The 14,745-nt window shown below is 36.3% G+C and overlaps 1 protein-coding gene across 11 annotated transcripts in view; it reads left to right on the top strand.

Moving 5' to 3' along the window:
* Nucleotides 1-14,745, top strand: part of Ppp1r12b (protein phosphatase 1 regulatory subunit 12B) — a 198,770-nt gene that overhangs the window by 75,693 nt on the left and 108,332 nt on the right. For 7 of the 11 annotated variants that reach the window (XR_009228721.1, XR_006856058.2, XM_058585822.1 and 4 more), the window contains 4 exons: nucleotides 778-860; nucleotides 1,841-1,966; nucleotides 4,447-4,629; nucleotides 8,304-8,486. Coding sequence is in view for 8 of the 11 variants with exons in the window: in XM_058585822.1 (XP_058441805.1) it covers nucleotides 778-860; nucleotides 1,841-1,966; nucleotides 4,447-4,629; nucleotides 8,304-8,486 (575 nt within the window). In the remaining 3 variants the exon portion in view is untranslated. Of the gene's footprint in view, nucleotides 1-777; nucleotides 861-1,840; nucleotides 1,967-2,494; nucleotides 2,536-4,446; nucleotides 4,630-8,303; nucleotides 8,487-14,745 lie in introns of those variants that run through there. The other 4 variants (XM_058585830.1, XM_046463902.2, XM_046463917.2 and 1 more) reach the window with 3 other exon arrangements.

The following is a 14,745-nucleotide window of genomic DNA, read 5'->3' as shown; positions in this document are numbered from 1 at the left end:
CCTTAGCTGGGCTTTGAATCCTAATGAAGCTCAGGCACATGAGGATTTAGAAAAAACATTTTTACACTTGTAATTTTTTTAATTCATAGACATATGATCAAGCTAACACCATAAATAATTCCTCTATGTATTCATCAGGGACGAATTTGGTTCCAGATTTTATAGGGCTCACTTAGAGCCTTTTGTGGATCAGATCTTCCTTATAATCATAGTCCTCTTGTTTTGTCTTGTACTTCTGGAGAATACTTGAAGAGGAAAGGCATATTGGATTAATTCTGCAGCATATCTTTTGTGCATTTTAAGGAAAAGATATGCTAGCGATTCAATAGACTTATTTGATTAAGAATAGTGAGGAGAGCTCCATGACTTTTAAAAAAAATTTTTTTAGACATTATGGATCTTTATTTTATTCATATATTTATATGTGGTGCTGAGAATTGAACCCAGTGCCTCACACATGCTAGGCAAGTGCTCTCCCACAACCCTAGCCCGCTCCGTGACTTTTCAAAGGCAGGACTACTGCTTTGTGTAATTTGTGCTACCATTGTCTATCCTTACTTTTCTTATGAGAATTATTTCACTGCCTATGAGATTTTAATGGAGTGATTAGGAATAAGCTTTTGAAAGCTACCTTTTTTAATATCACTCACAATGGCATTAGTGTGGAACCAGATATAAGACTATATAGGTAGATTAGTTCTTGCTTTTTTAGCCAAATTGTTTTATGCTGGATCAGTATTGTACCTTTCTTGTGCTTTGCTTTTTTTTATTTTACAGGAAAGAGAAAACAAAAGCTACTTTAGTTCACTAGCATCCCGGAGGCTCAGTAGCACAAATGACATTGAAGAAAAGGAGAACAGGTAATCATAGCACAGACCAGAAGATGGTTTCCTTTCACTCTTCTGGGCATAATGATCTCGTGGCCATTATACCTCTGCCTTCTTCCTGTAGGTGTCCTTAGCACGTTATGAATTATTTGTTCCTTCTGCTGAGAATGCTTCCCAGCCCATCTAGATGTTACTGTTTGTAGGACATCCTCCCTGGCCCTTCCAAATTGTGGGTTAGTTTTATTCCCTTAGCAGGCTCTATAAAGATAGAGTCTATGTCTGTGTGATTGCTTAAAGACCTCTAGTGCCTAGCACTCTGCTTATCGTATAGAAAACACTAAAAATATTATTTACTTGGTCAATTTATAATTTGTAAGTAGATAAAATTTAAAGTCTTCCTCACCAGTTAAAAGCAATACAGGGATTTTGAAGTACTCCTGCATCTCAGGGCAGAACCTAATCTAGAACCTTTCTTCTCACAGTATGGTCCTCCACCCAGCAAAGATGGAATGTCTGTGGATCCAAAATCCTACTACAGCCCCTTCCTTGATGCCTTCTAATTTATAATGCTAAAGAGGCTCCCAACAAGTCTTCCTTTCCTTTCTCCTTCTGTAGAAACCTTTTTCCATGGTGGCAGACTTCGCTTTTTCACCCGTCCCTTCTCTGGTTAACTTATGAGTAACCTACTACTGGGGACTGATTACAAGGTGCTTTTTAAACAAGGAACTAAAGTGACTTCTCTTTACAAAAGGATGAAGGACCTTTGATATGAGGAATTTGGTACCTGTTGAAATTAGTTGGCTTTGAAGTTGTTAGAAGAAAACAGACAGTAATAGTCATCCTTTGTACAGAAAACAGGTATATATAAAACAGAATCACTGGAAAGATGTATCTGTTTCTTTAGCCATGTTACAGTTTGCTGTTGGCTCTTCTCTCCCCTTGTGCATTGTATCATGGACAAAACTGATGGTAGGAATCAGTGTTTGGATTGTTTTTCTTTCATGCCTCTACAGAGAGTCAGCTGTTAATCTAGTGAGGAGTGGCTCCTATACTCGGCAGCTGTGGAAGGATGAAGCAAAGGGAAATGAAACTCCACAGACAATTGCTCCTTCCACCTATGTATCAACCTACTTGAAAAGGTACCAGGAACAAGGGGTTTGGGAGATGATTTTCATTCACTTGGCTATGGGAATATGGGTAATAATTGCATGCCTTTTTATATCCAATTAGCACCACAAAAATGAATCAACAAATAAATTGCTTTTAGATTTCTTGGGATTAACATCTTGACTAATTTAAAATTAAAATTAATTTGTTTTCTTAATATCTAAATTAAAGTAAGCTAATTCCAAATTCTTACCAAAGATCTGACTTTAGACTCTGTCCTCTCAGTCCTATTGAAATCTTCAATCAGAAGTGACTTCTAGTCATCACTGGGCAAGACTGAATTTAAAACACCCTTGTCCAGCAGCTGGTTTTTCTCTTTCTAAAACTAGAGTATTTTTCATCGTGTTATGTTTTTGTGGGGAGGAAGGGGGGGACATGGTAGGGTGGTAAAGGGTGGGAAATGGGAACAGTTTTCTATTGCATTAAAGAAGTTTCATGTTAAAGCCTGTTAATTTAGGGACTTGAGTTTTTTTTTTTTTTATGACTTTAATGGCCCTCAGATCCATCAAGATGTGAAACTCGCAAGTTTGGTGCAGAGAAGGTACATGGGTTTCCTTCTTTTTTCTCATCTCTATTCCCTTTTCTGCAATTATTTTCTTTGCCACGTATTAGCCAGCAAGCAAAGCACCTTTGCCAGAACCATTAAGCTAGCTATAAGATATATTTAATTAATTTTTTAATTTGAACTTTGCTGCTGATGTGGAAGAATCTGTTTTTCACTGCTTACTTTGAATTCTTTCTTCACTTCCACTTAACCCCTCCAACTGCCTCTTCATGCCTTCATTAGGTTTCCTAGATGGCTGGTTGGTTACCTTAGAAACAGGCTTTGGCCATAGACTATATGGGCAGATTAGCTGTTTGGGATCAAAACTTATTTCCGTTTGGCAGGAAGATTTGTCAAATAGTTAATGTCAGAACCCAGGAAATAATAAGCTATAAAAGAAACAACCACTGCTTTAATTCTACAGATATAGCCAAAATCGAAAGGGTTCAATTTTGAAACTGTACAGGCACAGGTCAGTGATTTCACTGATTCTTTATTGTATATACTAAGTGTTTCTGTCTATGTGAGGTTATCAGCTATTTGTATTAATGGCAAAGGACTTCATTCACCTAGATAGGATATTATTCCTCACAGTTGAAATCAAATTCAAGAAAACTTTTCTCAGAAGATAATGTTCTAGAGATAGAAAGGGGACAAAGCTGCTATTTTGTTTTCAGGCATGGAGTTATTTTGTGCCGAGGTTGCTGATTTCCTTGATCCATATCATTAGCAAATGGGTTGAGTGGCATTTGGTTTGATAGATGTAGTCTGGCAGGTTACAGTGAACAGAAAGGAAAGTGCTGCTTCTATTTAGAGTGGAAAATGTGCTTAATTATGAGAGTACTTTTTGAGAAAAGATGTACAACTTGCTTCACACCTTGGATTTCCAAAGCATATCTTCTGTAACCCTAAGGCACCTTTTGATTTTATAAAATCTTCTCTTATGATCTTTTCAAGAAGAAAGAATTCTGTGCCATCACCATTTTCAACAGAAAAGAAAAACAGGAATTTATCGTTCCCTGGATGTGCCAGGCCTTGGTATACTTTTCTTTTCTATGTCATCTCTTGTCTGTATGTAGGCAGGAATCCATTTGGATGGGACCCAACAAAAAAGCCTCTTTTCCAGAGAAGGCTGCATAGCCCTTTTTAATCACCCCCTCAAGTGTGTCATTACTATTATAGTTAGGAAGTATTTTTTTAAAATTCTAACCCAAGTAACTTTTTGCTGCAATTGAGATGGTTCTTACCTATCTTCACTAGAAACCAAGAAAAGTTGCCTTTTGTTTCCCATACAACATTACTTTCTAGACTTCAAACTTCAAATCCTTCCAAAGGCATTTTGGCTTTAAATTAAATAACTGCAGTTCTCAAAGGCATTTTTTCAGAATTTCTTTACTCCTGTCCACTTTTTTATTTTAAAATTTGAAAACCTCTCCAAATTCCCTCATCTTACTTTGGCTTTGCAGTGCTGCTTCTATATCAGGTAGACATTTGGGGTTGCATGACTTTTTTGACTTGGGTTGGTTGGGACTTATTTTTTCTAATAGAGTTATTCTGTTTCCTATTGTTACCCTTTCTGAGCTTCTACTCTTGTCATATATTCTACTTTCTGGCTTTTCCTTGCTAAATATCATCTCTCCTCCTTCACATTCCTTCACTCTTTTGGATGACTGACCTAAAGATCATTCTAAAAAGAGTGATGATTGCTTCACTCTTTCTGGTGATCACCTGCTTGCTGCCAGTGTCCCAGCTCCAGCTGGAGTTGAGCACTCCATTTCCCAGTTGCCATGCCCTCTCTTTGGTCTATATTCCTTTCAATTGAACAATCTGGGAATGTGGGAAGGTGGTGCTGGGAAATGGTGGGTGAGCAGCATGTCCTGAAGAAAGTGACTGTGTGCTATTTTGCAGTGCTTCATTTGGTAGAAGTAGTGACCCCACAAGTCCCTACATTTCAGCCAATTGCAATTCATCTCCTGCTACCTCACCCATTACCATTGGTTCATCTACCTCTCGGGGCAGCCAGTGGCAACCTGCCTCTTCTTGCCCTGCACCCATCAGTGCAAACACTACTGCATCTGTACACCATGGCAGGTAAGGCTTCTTGGAGCCATTTGAGTTGCATTCTTCAAAGTTAATGCCTCTGGAAACACATGAGATTTGAACTAAAGAGACTTTGTCACTGAGGTGGAAATATGAATTCCTGTGAAAATTTCCATAACTTAATGGAGATGCTTTTGTTTTGGCTTTTCTTAGCCAGTTAACCATTGCTTATTGAATAACATAGGATATATATCATTGTATTTGGGATTCAAGGATCAACTTAACATGATTGCTTTTATCTCTCAACAATTTTACCAGTTCTGAGTACAATTTAATGGTTATACCTATTGCAGTAAATTAAGTATTTAAAATATTCTTATATTTTAACTTTCTAGTAATTATGAGTGGGAGTTTCTTGTTGTTTTGAAAGATGGAAGATGGCATACAAACCCAGATAAGAAGGAAAGCTAGCTGATATTCCAAAAGCCTCCTACAGCCTTCTGAAAATTCCCAGCCAATGAGAATGTTTTTCCGGGAATGCTGTGGGAAAGGAGAGATTCGGGCTTGTCTAAAATGTTTGGGGACAGTATCTCCTTCGTTTCTAGTTTATCTAAGGGATTCCATGGGCAGAGTTTCATTGTGAAAGTATGGCAGAACTTTAGCTGTTGTTTTAATTATGGTTCTTTAATCTTTTTCATGTGGTCAGAGACCTTTTTGCTTTTGGGGTATAGTTTTTGTGGGTCTTGTCCCTATGGGTGACACAAAAGAAAATGTAAAATTATTAATGAAGACATGTTGCAAGAACACCAGTTAGAGTGGTGATTATTGATACTTGTCAGTTTACTAGATTTCTTTCCTGAAAACAAGTAGTGATTATTAATTTGACCAGAAAGGATAAGATCATGATGGGTTATTATAGTACGGTATAATTATGTAGAAATTCATTAGGTTCTCATAATAATCCAGTTATTTATAAGGAGGGACAGGCTTATGACTGATTAATAAAAATAATACTGTATAACTATGTGGAAATTTATTGGATCCCCATAATTATCCAACTATACAGATATGGTAATTATTATCATCATAGATGAAGAAGCCAAAACACAGATAGGTTACTTGATTAACTATTAAGAACTGACATTGGGGAAAGGTAAATATAGACATCATTTTTGAACCTTATTATGTGACAGGCATTGGCTCAGTTACTATACACAGATTATATTGAGATTTGCTTTACTCACATATAACAGTGCCTTAAATAAGATAAAGGTTTATATCCTTTTCTTGTAGGAAGCACAGAAATAGTCAGGGCTAACCTAATAGCTCTAAAGTCATTAAAGGATCCAGATTTTTTTCAGTGTTTCTACTCTGTAATCTTTACATCATGGCATCTATTTCCATGGATTGACTCAATAAACAAAATAACTGCTGGGGCTCTAGCCATTATGGCTGCAATGAAGGGAGGAAGCAGAAGGAAAGAGGGAAGCAGCAGGGATGGAGTGCCTCTGAACCGAAAACTTTCTCAGAACTACTAGTTTTCTGTTTATATCTCCTTGGATATCTCCAGTTTATAGGGAGGCTTTAATAGGTACATTGGTAGATGTAGATGTTTAATAGGTACATTGCTGCCCTCAGTGATACAGGGGTTCTGTTAGTAATGAACAATGGATATGGCTTAGGCAACTAGCCATCTTAAGTACACATATATTATTTATAGTTTCATAAAGAGCTCCCCAGTATATATGCTATTTGACAAATTATATTGTTTTGTAGTGTGCATGTATTAATATGTAACAATACCTCCTACCATTATATACAATTAAAATAATGCACCAATAAAAAATATGGCAAAAAAGAGCTTCACGGTTGATTAAATATTATGTTATAGATGAGGAAACGGAGACCAAAAGCTTAGTCATCTGCCCACCATCACACAGCTAGTGAGGACCTGAGCAGGATTTGAACGCAGATTTGACCATTTCAAAGCTCTTATCCATTTTGTCGCTGTTTGGTTCCAGTGAATTTATATTTTATTCCAGGTACTATTTTAGGAGTTCTGCAGCATTGTTTAGTTATCACAAGAATCCTGCATGTAAAGATATCATTATTCCTATTTTATAGATGAAGAAGAGATCAGACAGTAAATTACCTTAAACCCAAAGCCTATATTTATCCTACTCCATTGTACCAACTTTGATTCCTGCTCTAGAGTTTTTCCTAGTCTCTTATCTACTTGTGAAATTATATCACATTTCAAAATAATAGTAAAAATCCTGTTGTATGATTTAATAAAATTAAATCTCTGAAATTTCAATAGCTTAAGAAATGCAGAGAACAAAATATGTTATTAACCTAAAAACAAAAACAAAACAAAAAAAACCTTAGGTAAGGTATGAAAAACCTTACCTAATGGGTTTTTATTGTTGTTTGTTTGTTTGTGTTTTGAAACGGGTTCTCACTGTGTTGCCCAGACTGGCCTTGACCTCCTGAACTACAGGTAGCTAGTCTCCCAAATAGCTAGGACTATAGATGTGTGCTGCCATGCCTATAATTTTTCATAAATGTGTTTTTAATTTTATTAGTACTCCCTATAGATTAATAAGTTTGGGGAATTATTTACCTTTAATTTTTCAAATTAGAAAATGAATAAAAAATTAAGCTTCTGAAAAAGTAGCTTATATTTTTTAGATACCACTTCCATCTTTAAAAGTATTCTATTTTTACATTTGTATCTAAGTACCATAATAGATTCTTATCCAATTATTTCTTTTAAGCTTATTCTAATAATTGATTATTTGGAAGTGAACTTATAGCTACTTATAAACATTTCTGGTAATAATTGTGAGTGGGTGAAAAACAGATTTTTAACATTCATGCTTTTCATTGCTTTTGCCATCTCTGTATCAATTTTGGATCTCTGTTACCCCAGCAACAAGCTGTGACATCACAAATGATAGCTTTTTGGGTGGAGAGCCAATGGTTGCTCCTAACTCTTTGTTAAGAAACAAAGATCTTGTTTTCACATAAATGAGTTTAATTATACAGCTTGCTGTTGAAAAGTCTGTAGCTAAGGTTACATACAGAATTCCTATTCGGTTTTTGTTTTAATTTCTCCCTTGTGCAGTTACGAATACAGACAATTAGGCATTTTGTTAAATGAAAAGAGACTGCAGTTGCTGAACTAGGTGAGGGAGAACTAAACATACTGAGGTTGTAGAGTATTTTTCAAATGGATAATTCAAGAAGATGGTCATCAAATCTAGACTGAGGACTACCACAAAGACTCCCACTGCCAAGAATTGAGGGACAGGTGGAAACTAATATCGTAAGTGACTTTAGTGTCTTTCTCCTGTATAGCAAGACACTGTCTCTGTGTGCATGTGTGGAGGGAGGCCAGATGGTAATGAGGAGTCATTTAAAGCACTCTTGCATATGTCACTATCTTGCTTGGTACCATATAGCTAATTTTTGTTTTTGTTTTTTGATCTCAGACAAAAAAATAATAATAATAAAATTAAGTGTGAGTCCTCAGGCAGAGGATGTCCAACTAAACATGTAATTACACTGTTCTAAGATTTAAGAGCTCAGAATTAACAAATCAATAAACAAAATCTGAGTAAAAGATTCTCTAGTTAGCCCTCTCTAACCTTCCTGTCTCTGAGCCAGTGCTTTATGGTATTGCAAGCTGACCATTCTCCTGCTCATGTCTCTTTTGATTTCAGGACTCCTTACAAATCCCAGGCTGACTCTACAACAGAGAAGACAGCAGAGAGTGTCTCTTGTAGCACCCCGCTCTGTGTGATAACCAATCGTCCTCCACCTAGCACTGCCAATGGGGTCACAGCTGCCACTGTGCTCTCCTCTACTGGAACAGACTCCTCTGTGGAAGCCAGGGAGAAGAGGAGGTATGTTAGGTTACTCTTTGCTTTGCGGGGGCTCTGTTTTGAATTAGGAGATAAAGCAGTAGGTGTGAAGTCTTTTCCCCAATTACAAATAAATTTTTGAAAATAGATCTTAATTTTGGGTTTTGTCTTTTGACTCGGAGGTTTTGGTGGTGATCTTAATTATTTTTTATTATTTAACATAAACATTCTATTATGGGTATAGTTAATTTTTTTTTCTATTTGTCATGTGAGACGTAGTTGTCAGGCATTATTTCTATATTTTGTGATGGGGAACCTGAAGAGTAGTGAAATATCTTTTGTTCTGGGTTGTTCATAATGACTTCTCTGTCAGGGAAGACAAGTAATAGTCTGATAAAACTCTTGAAGAATAGAGCTAGGATATGTATTTCTAATGAATTTGAGAATAATACTACAAAAGGAACTGAGCAGTATATGATGATATGGTAGAAGGATAATCATTGGCTAGTCTGCATTTTCTTTAGAAAGAAATTATGAAAGAGCAGTTGTGTATTCTCAAGGTAGAAGCTAAAAAGAACTTCTTAATTGTTAGGATTATGAATCTTAGGGACCAAGGGAGAAGTATAAAGCATAGAATAAAAGAAAATTAAAAATTTTTTTAAAGAAAGGTGGAAATTTGTCTATTTGGAAATTTCAGAACTACTTAAAAATTAGAAAAGAGTGAAATCTTATCAAAATTTAGATTTCAGTTTGACTTAATATTATTTTGAATTTCAAAGACAGGAGATTTTATAACTGACTGTGTATGTACATGTAAAAAAGTCCAAAAATCTTATCATCTAGCTGGATAAAGTGGAAGATCTTTAAGATACAAAAAGAAACCAGGCACTGTGGCGCATGTCTATAATCCTAGTGACTTGGGAGGCAGAGGCAGAAGGATCGCAAGTTTGAAGCCAGTCTCAGCAACTTTTAAGGCCCTAAGCAAATTAGGGAGACCCTGTCTCAAAATAAAAAATTAAAAGTGTTGGGGATGTAGCTCAGTGGTAAAATACCTCTGGGTTTATTCAATCCCCAGGACGAAAAAAAAAAAAAAAGCATCTATGAGACATAATAAGAATTGAACTTTTTAATCATTTTAAAACCAGTTTTAAAATACACTTTGAGAAGTAAAGGGAGAAAGATGTTAAATGGTTACTGCCTTCTGGGAATTTTATAACCTATAATAAATAAGAGCACTTGCTATAGATTTTTTATTTTCTTTTAGAAATTTTATCCACAGATATCTGTTGAGTATAAGCTATGTGCCACACAGGATTACCAGGTATATTTCCTCAAGAAGCAGTAGCTATATGAATAAAATTATTAAGTCAGGCTATTAGTGATTTATAAGATAAATATGGTGTATCTAATAGAGGCCATAAGAACATTTTAGGAATGGCACAATAGATAAATAGGGAGACATTAAATAAAGAGGCACGTCATATATACTAGTACTTATTCTTTTCAAAATATTCATTGAATATCTGCCAGTTTCCAGGTACAAATATGATCTGAGCCCTTGGAAAACATGCTAGAGACAAAGACAAAGAAATGTTAAACAACGATTAAACTTATAATACATATAGGCTAAGCATCCCTAATCTGAAAATCCCAAATTTGAAATACTGCAAATTTAAAATGTTTTGCGTGCTGACATGACATGACAAATGGAAAACTCCTCACTAAGAAACTTTGTTTCATGCACAAAATTATTTTATACATTGCATAAAATTACCTTCAGGAAGCATTTATAAAGGTCCATATGAAATTCAGCTTAATTATAATCTCCTCCACCAAAAATCTTTCAGAAAAATTATGAGAAGTACAGTTCCCTAATCCAAAAATCTAATCTGAAATGCTCCAGTGTCTAAAACTTTTAGAGGACCAACAAGATGCCACAAGTAAAAAATTCCACAGGTTGCAGTCAAAATACAAGTGCACTAAAAATATTGCATAAAATTTCCTTCATGCTATGTGGAAAGATGTATATGAAACAATAATTTTACATTTAGACTTGAGTTCCATCTCTCAGATATCTCATGTATATGCAAATATTCTAAAATTAATTTTTCAAAACCCAGTCGCACTGGTCCTGTGCCTTTTGGATAAAGGATCCTCAACCTGTTTCATAAAGAGGTAATATGAGTTGTTATGACAGTGTATGACAGAAGATTTAGAAGACTTTCCTTCTCCTGGAGGATCAAAGAAGAAGGCTTTCATAGGGTGTGATGATCAAACCAAGATTTTCAGGATAGGTAACAGCTAGGTGCAGTTTTCAGACACTAAGATGGGAAGGTGTTTTGATCCTTTGGAGAAAATGAAGGATGGCATTGTGAGTCAATGCAGAGTGAGGGAAATGGTAGACTAAGATGAAGTTTAAGGAGTAGGTAGGAGCTATATAATGCCAGATTTTACAGCCAAAGGTAAGGATTCTAGATTTATATGCTAATAAGCATGATAATCCATTTGAAGAATTTTTGAAACAGCCAGTCACAAAAGTGTCAAGGTTACAAGGCCAAAGAAAACCTCTCTCCTGCCCTTGAGGATCTTTAATCTATCTGTTGTGGGAAGGCATATAAGCAAATCAATTATTACAGTACAGATTTTAAGCACCTTGATAAAAGTATGAATAGATTGCTATAGGACTGAGGCAGAGGGAAATCTGATTTAGACTGAGTGGGGTGGCTGGAAAGCCTTACCAAAAAAGGTGACTGGAGTTGAATTTTAAAATAAAAACAGGTAGAAATTAACTAAAAGTACTAATAAGAGGATGGTATTTTGCAGAAAACCCAAGAAATTCAAGAAACAATAAGTTCACTATGTCTGAAGCTAGAGGACAGGAAGGCTAGTGTAACATTTTTAAAAGTGTCTTTTATGAAATAGATTTAGATGAAGGGAGAAAAGAAAGGCATTGAATGGCCAAATTAATTTGGAAAGCAATGGGTAAAACAAAGTTAAACGGGATCACTCTGAAGCCTTCTCAGGGTCATTCCTCTGTAGGAGGTGGGGGCGGGGTATAGAGTAGAGTTTAGGAATAGTTAGAATTTGCAGCATAGTCTGAATTTTTTGCCTGTAGAATAGGTTCTTTTCCCTCAAAGGAATATAAGATTGGTATTCTACTGCACTTACTTTGGAAATTATGGAGAAATGTAGTCAGGAACCAAATCATGTAGATTTTTTGTCTGTGCAATGCTAAGAAACTTGATCATCTTCTATTCTCAGAGCTATGGAATATCACTGAAGAATTTTCAGCAGGAGAATGACTTGATCAAATAAAACACACCATTTAGCCTTTACAGAATTAAAGTCACTTAGTTTCTCCATCTAGACATGCTTAAGCTGAAAGAAAATAAAATGAGATGTTTTGAAAACAGCTAAACTTTCCTTCTGAAAGAACATGCTGTGTGCTAATTCTTCTCTTTGAAGCTGCAGCTTTCTCTGTAATCAGCTCATTGTGGAAATATCTTGACTCCTGCTGAGAAACCATGATGAAGGCCTGAAGCCTGTGTTCACAGGTCCAATTTGAAACAATTAGTGAGCATTGGGATAAATGGGGCTTTGAAACTGGCCACAGCAAGACATAACTAGTGGAAAGTCATCTCTCAGAAATAATCTCCATTTGCCACTGTGATTAGAGCACTTGGACCTGGAGAATGGGTCTTACCATTAAATTTCACAGCTGGCTCTCCTTTGCAGAGAAGGTTTTGTTCCAAGAGGGGATAAGTGAGTATGTGTATACAGTTGGTCAAAAATCAGTCTCAACTTTACACCCTCTGGTAACAGATCTTTATTCAGTTTGTTAACTACAGATATGTTGTTATATGAACAAAGATAGTTATTAAAGGATACTTTATGATATTAGATAGTAGTAAATATGGAATGGTGAACACTGGTTTTTTTTGGGGGGGAGGGTTCTGGATGGTTTTTAATTTTCTTTTTCTATAATGTCCTGTTTTGCAAGATTCCAGTAAATCACCAAGTCGATCTTAAAACAGGAGACGGAACATTTTATTCACCAGCTGGAGGGCCAAGGGCTAGGCTGCAAGTCTACACCCTTTGACCCCCTCCAGGAGTTAGAGTACACTTTTTAAAGAATGTCAGTACATTAATCATAAGTGTCTGTTGCTATGATTCAAAACTGTAAACAAAAATCATGAGATCTAAAATCATAAGCAGAAGGGGAAGCGGGTCAAAATGACCCTAGTTTGAGTGCAAGTTAAGGAATGGTTTCTAATGTTTAGACAAACATTAACATTCTATGCGGTTAGGGTACATTGTACAAGTACAGTATATAATAATAGAAGGAACAATTTTGCTGTTTTGCATTGCCAATATGCTATGCTAAGTAATTGTCAAGTAGGTACAAAGGTGGGGTCTTCCCATGGGAGAATGATTTCTTACATGACATGGAGTCTCAAGGTAAAATGGAGTCTGTTTGGTCATTGTCCATATAGCCTGACCCAACAGTCCAAAGTTCCAGAGTGATAAAGTATTACTCTTAAAATGGGGCAGAAGGAGAAAGAGGACTTGACTAAAATTAACTCTAGGGACCATAGTTTCTCCTACAATATAAGTCTGTGGAGATGGCTATGGCTATTGAAGAGTAATTGTAATAGCCTGAGATTCAAAGTTTGCATGATGCTAAATAATTTGTGATTTTTCTTACATAGCTCATGGCAGAACTTCTGAAACAGTTTGTTATTTTCAACGACATAATCATAGCTTTGCAAAGTTCCTTCCCCCTTACTCTCCAACCCCTGCCCCAGCTCTGTAAGTCTAAAGTGTACTCAAATATATTCTCTTTACATGACGGAAAGAAATAGGAGGTATGCTCCCTGCTTGATACATGGGAATGCTGAGGCCTTGTGAGCAGAGTAATTCATTTAGTATCACACCTTGAGTGAGAGGCATAGTGGAGACCTCTCCCAGGCCTCTTCTTCATTGAACACACCAACTACAGCTTTTGAATTCAGGATAAAGGTTTTTGAATCAGGGACAGCCTGTCTTAATCCGCATTCCAGAATGCAACAGTCTCTACCTTCTTGGCACTGTAATCACCACCATCCAGTCTTTGGATTATCCTGGGAACTATGAAAACCAACAGGGTCATCTGATTATAAAGGGACTGAATTGACTGGCAGACAACAGGATAGGCAAGTGGCAAGTTGGCAGATAATTCTGCAGGGATACCAGGGCCAAGCAGCAGCTGTCATAGTGTAGTGGTTGGGTTCATTTTCCAAAGCTCCAAGTTTTCCTTAGCAACAAAATATAAACAATTCCCTTGGCTAATATTAGAGTCTGATAGTGTCTGCCTTTGCTTTTCTTGCTTTTCTCCTCCCCCAGCAGCCCTGAATTTTAAATTAGTTTTATGGCCTTACTTTTCTTTATAGAAATGGCTTTAATAGTTTTTCTCCACAAGAAGCTAAAATTGCTTGTCTCTCCCAAATAGCCCAAATTATATGTGACTCTGCTTTGCTTCTCAGGATATGGTCACTACTGGTTGGGTCACATACACCACCCATATTCAACCCCCTTCTTGAATCTCTTATGGTGTTGTAAGCTAGGTAGTTAATCCTGCTAACATGAGGCTGTCAACAGATTAATTTGGCATCGTCTTTGAGATGTTAGAAATATATACCAACCAACTAAACTCTTGAGTCATGGTTTTTATCATGTGTTCATCCCTATCCCAAGCTGTAGACAGTTATCAATTCAAAAAAGTACTCTAGAGAAGAGATTTCACAGACTTCTCTTAATCTCTCTTTTGTTGTTGTTGTTGTTGTTGTTGTCAAGTGAGTGTTTTCTTTATCTTGAGGTCTGCAGCGATGCTGAATTTACCAATTTAATTTACTAAATAAATTTCTCTACTCACATGATTATTCTCTAAGTATGAATATATTGAACAGGAAGAGAGTGAAATATATATGGTAGTAGGTACATTTTCTATTGTGAGTAAAATATTATCAAACAGCATCTTATGTTACAGAGAAATCTTAAGTGAAAGGGAGAGTCAACTGATAAGGCAGATTTCATTGTCTTATTTTAGGAAATTGCCACAGGGACTCCACAATCTTCAGCAACCACTACCCTGATGGCTCAGCAGCCATCAACATCACGACAACATCCTCCACCCACAAGAAGATTATAGCTTGCTTAAGGCTCAGATGATTAGCAAGTTGTCATTTTGGAAGTCTCTGGGTTGTTAATACAATTGGATTATGCTCCAAACAGTTCTGGAATAGAAAGAAAAGTGATCCACTGC

This window comes from Marmota monax, unplaced genomic scaffold (assembly GCF_021218885.2).
Source record: "Marmota monax isolate L192 unplaced genomic scaffold, Marmota_monax_Labrador192_F-V1.1 WCK01_AAM20220418_F8-fsc00099, whole genome shotgun sequence".
In the NCBI taxonomy this organism is placed as follows: Eukaryota; Metazoa; Chordata; class Mammalia; order Rodentia; family Sciuridae; genus Marmota; species Marmota monax.
The sequence above is the reverse complement of the archived record's forward strand: the minus strand, read 5'-3'. Positions and strand labels throughout refer to the sequence as shown.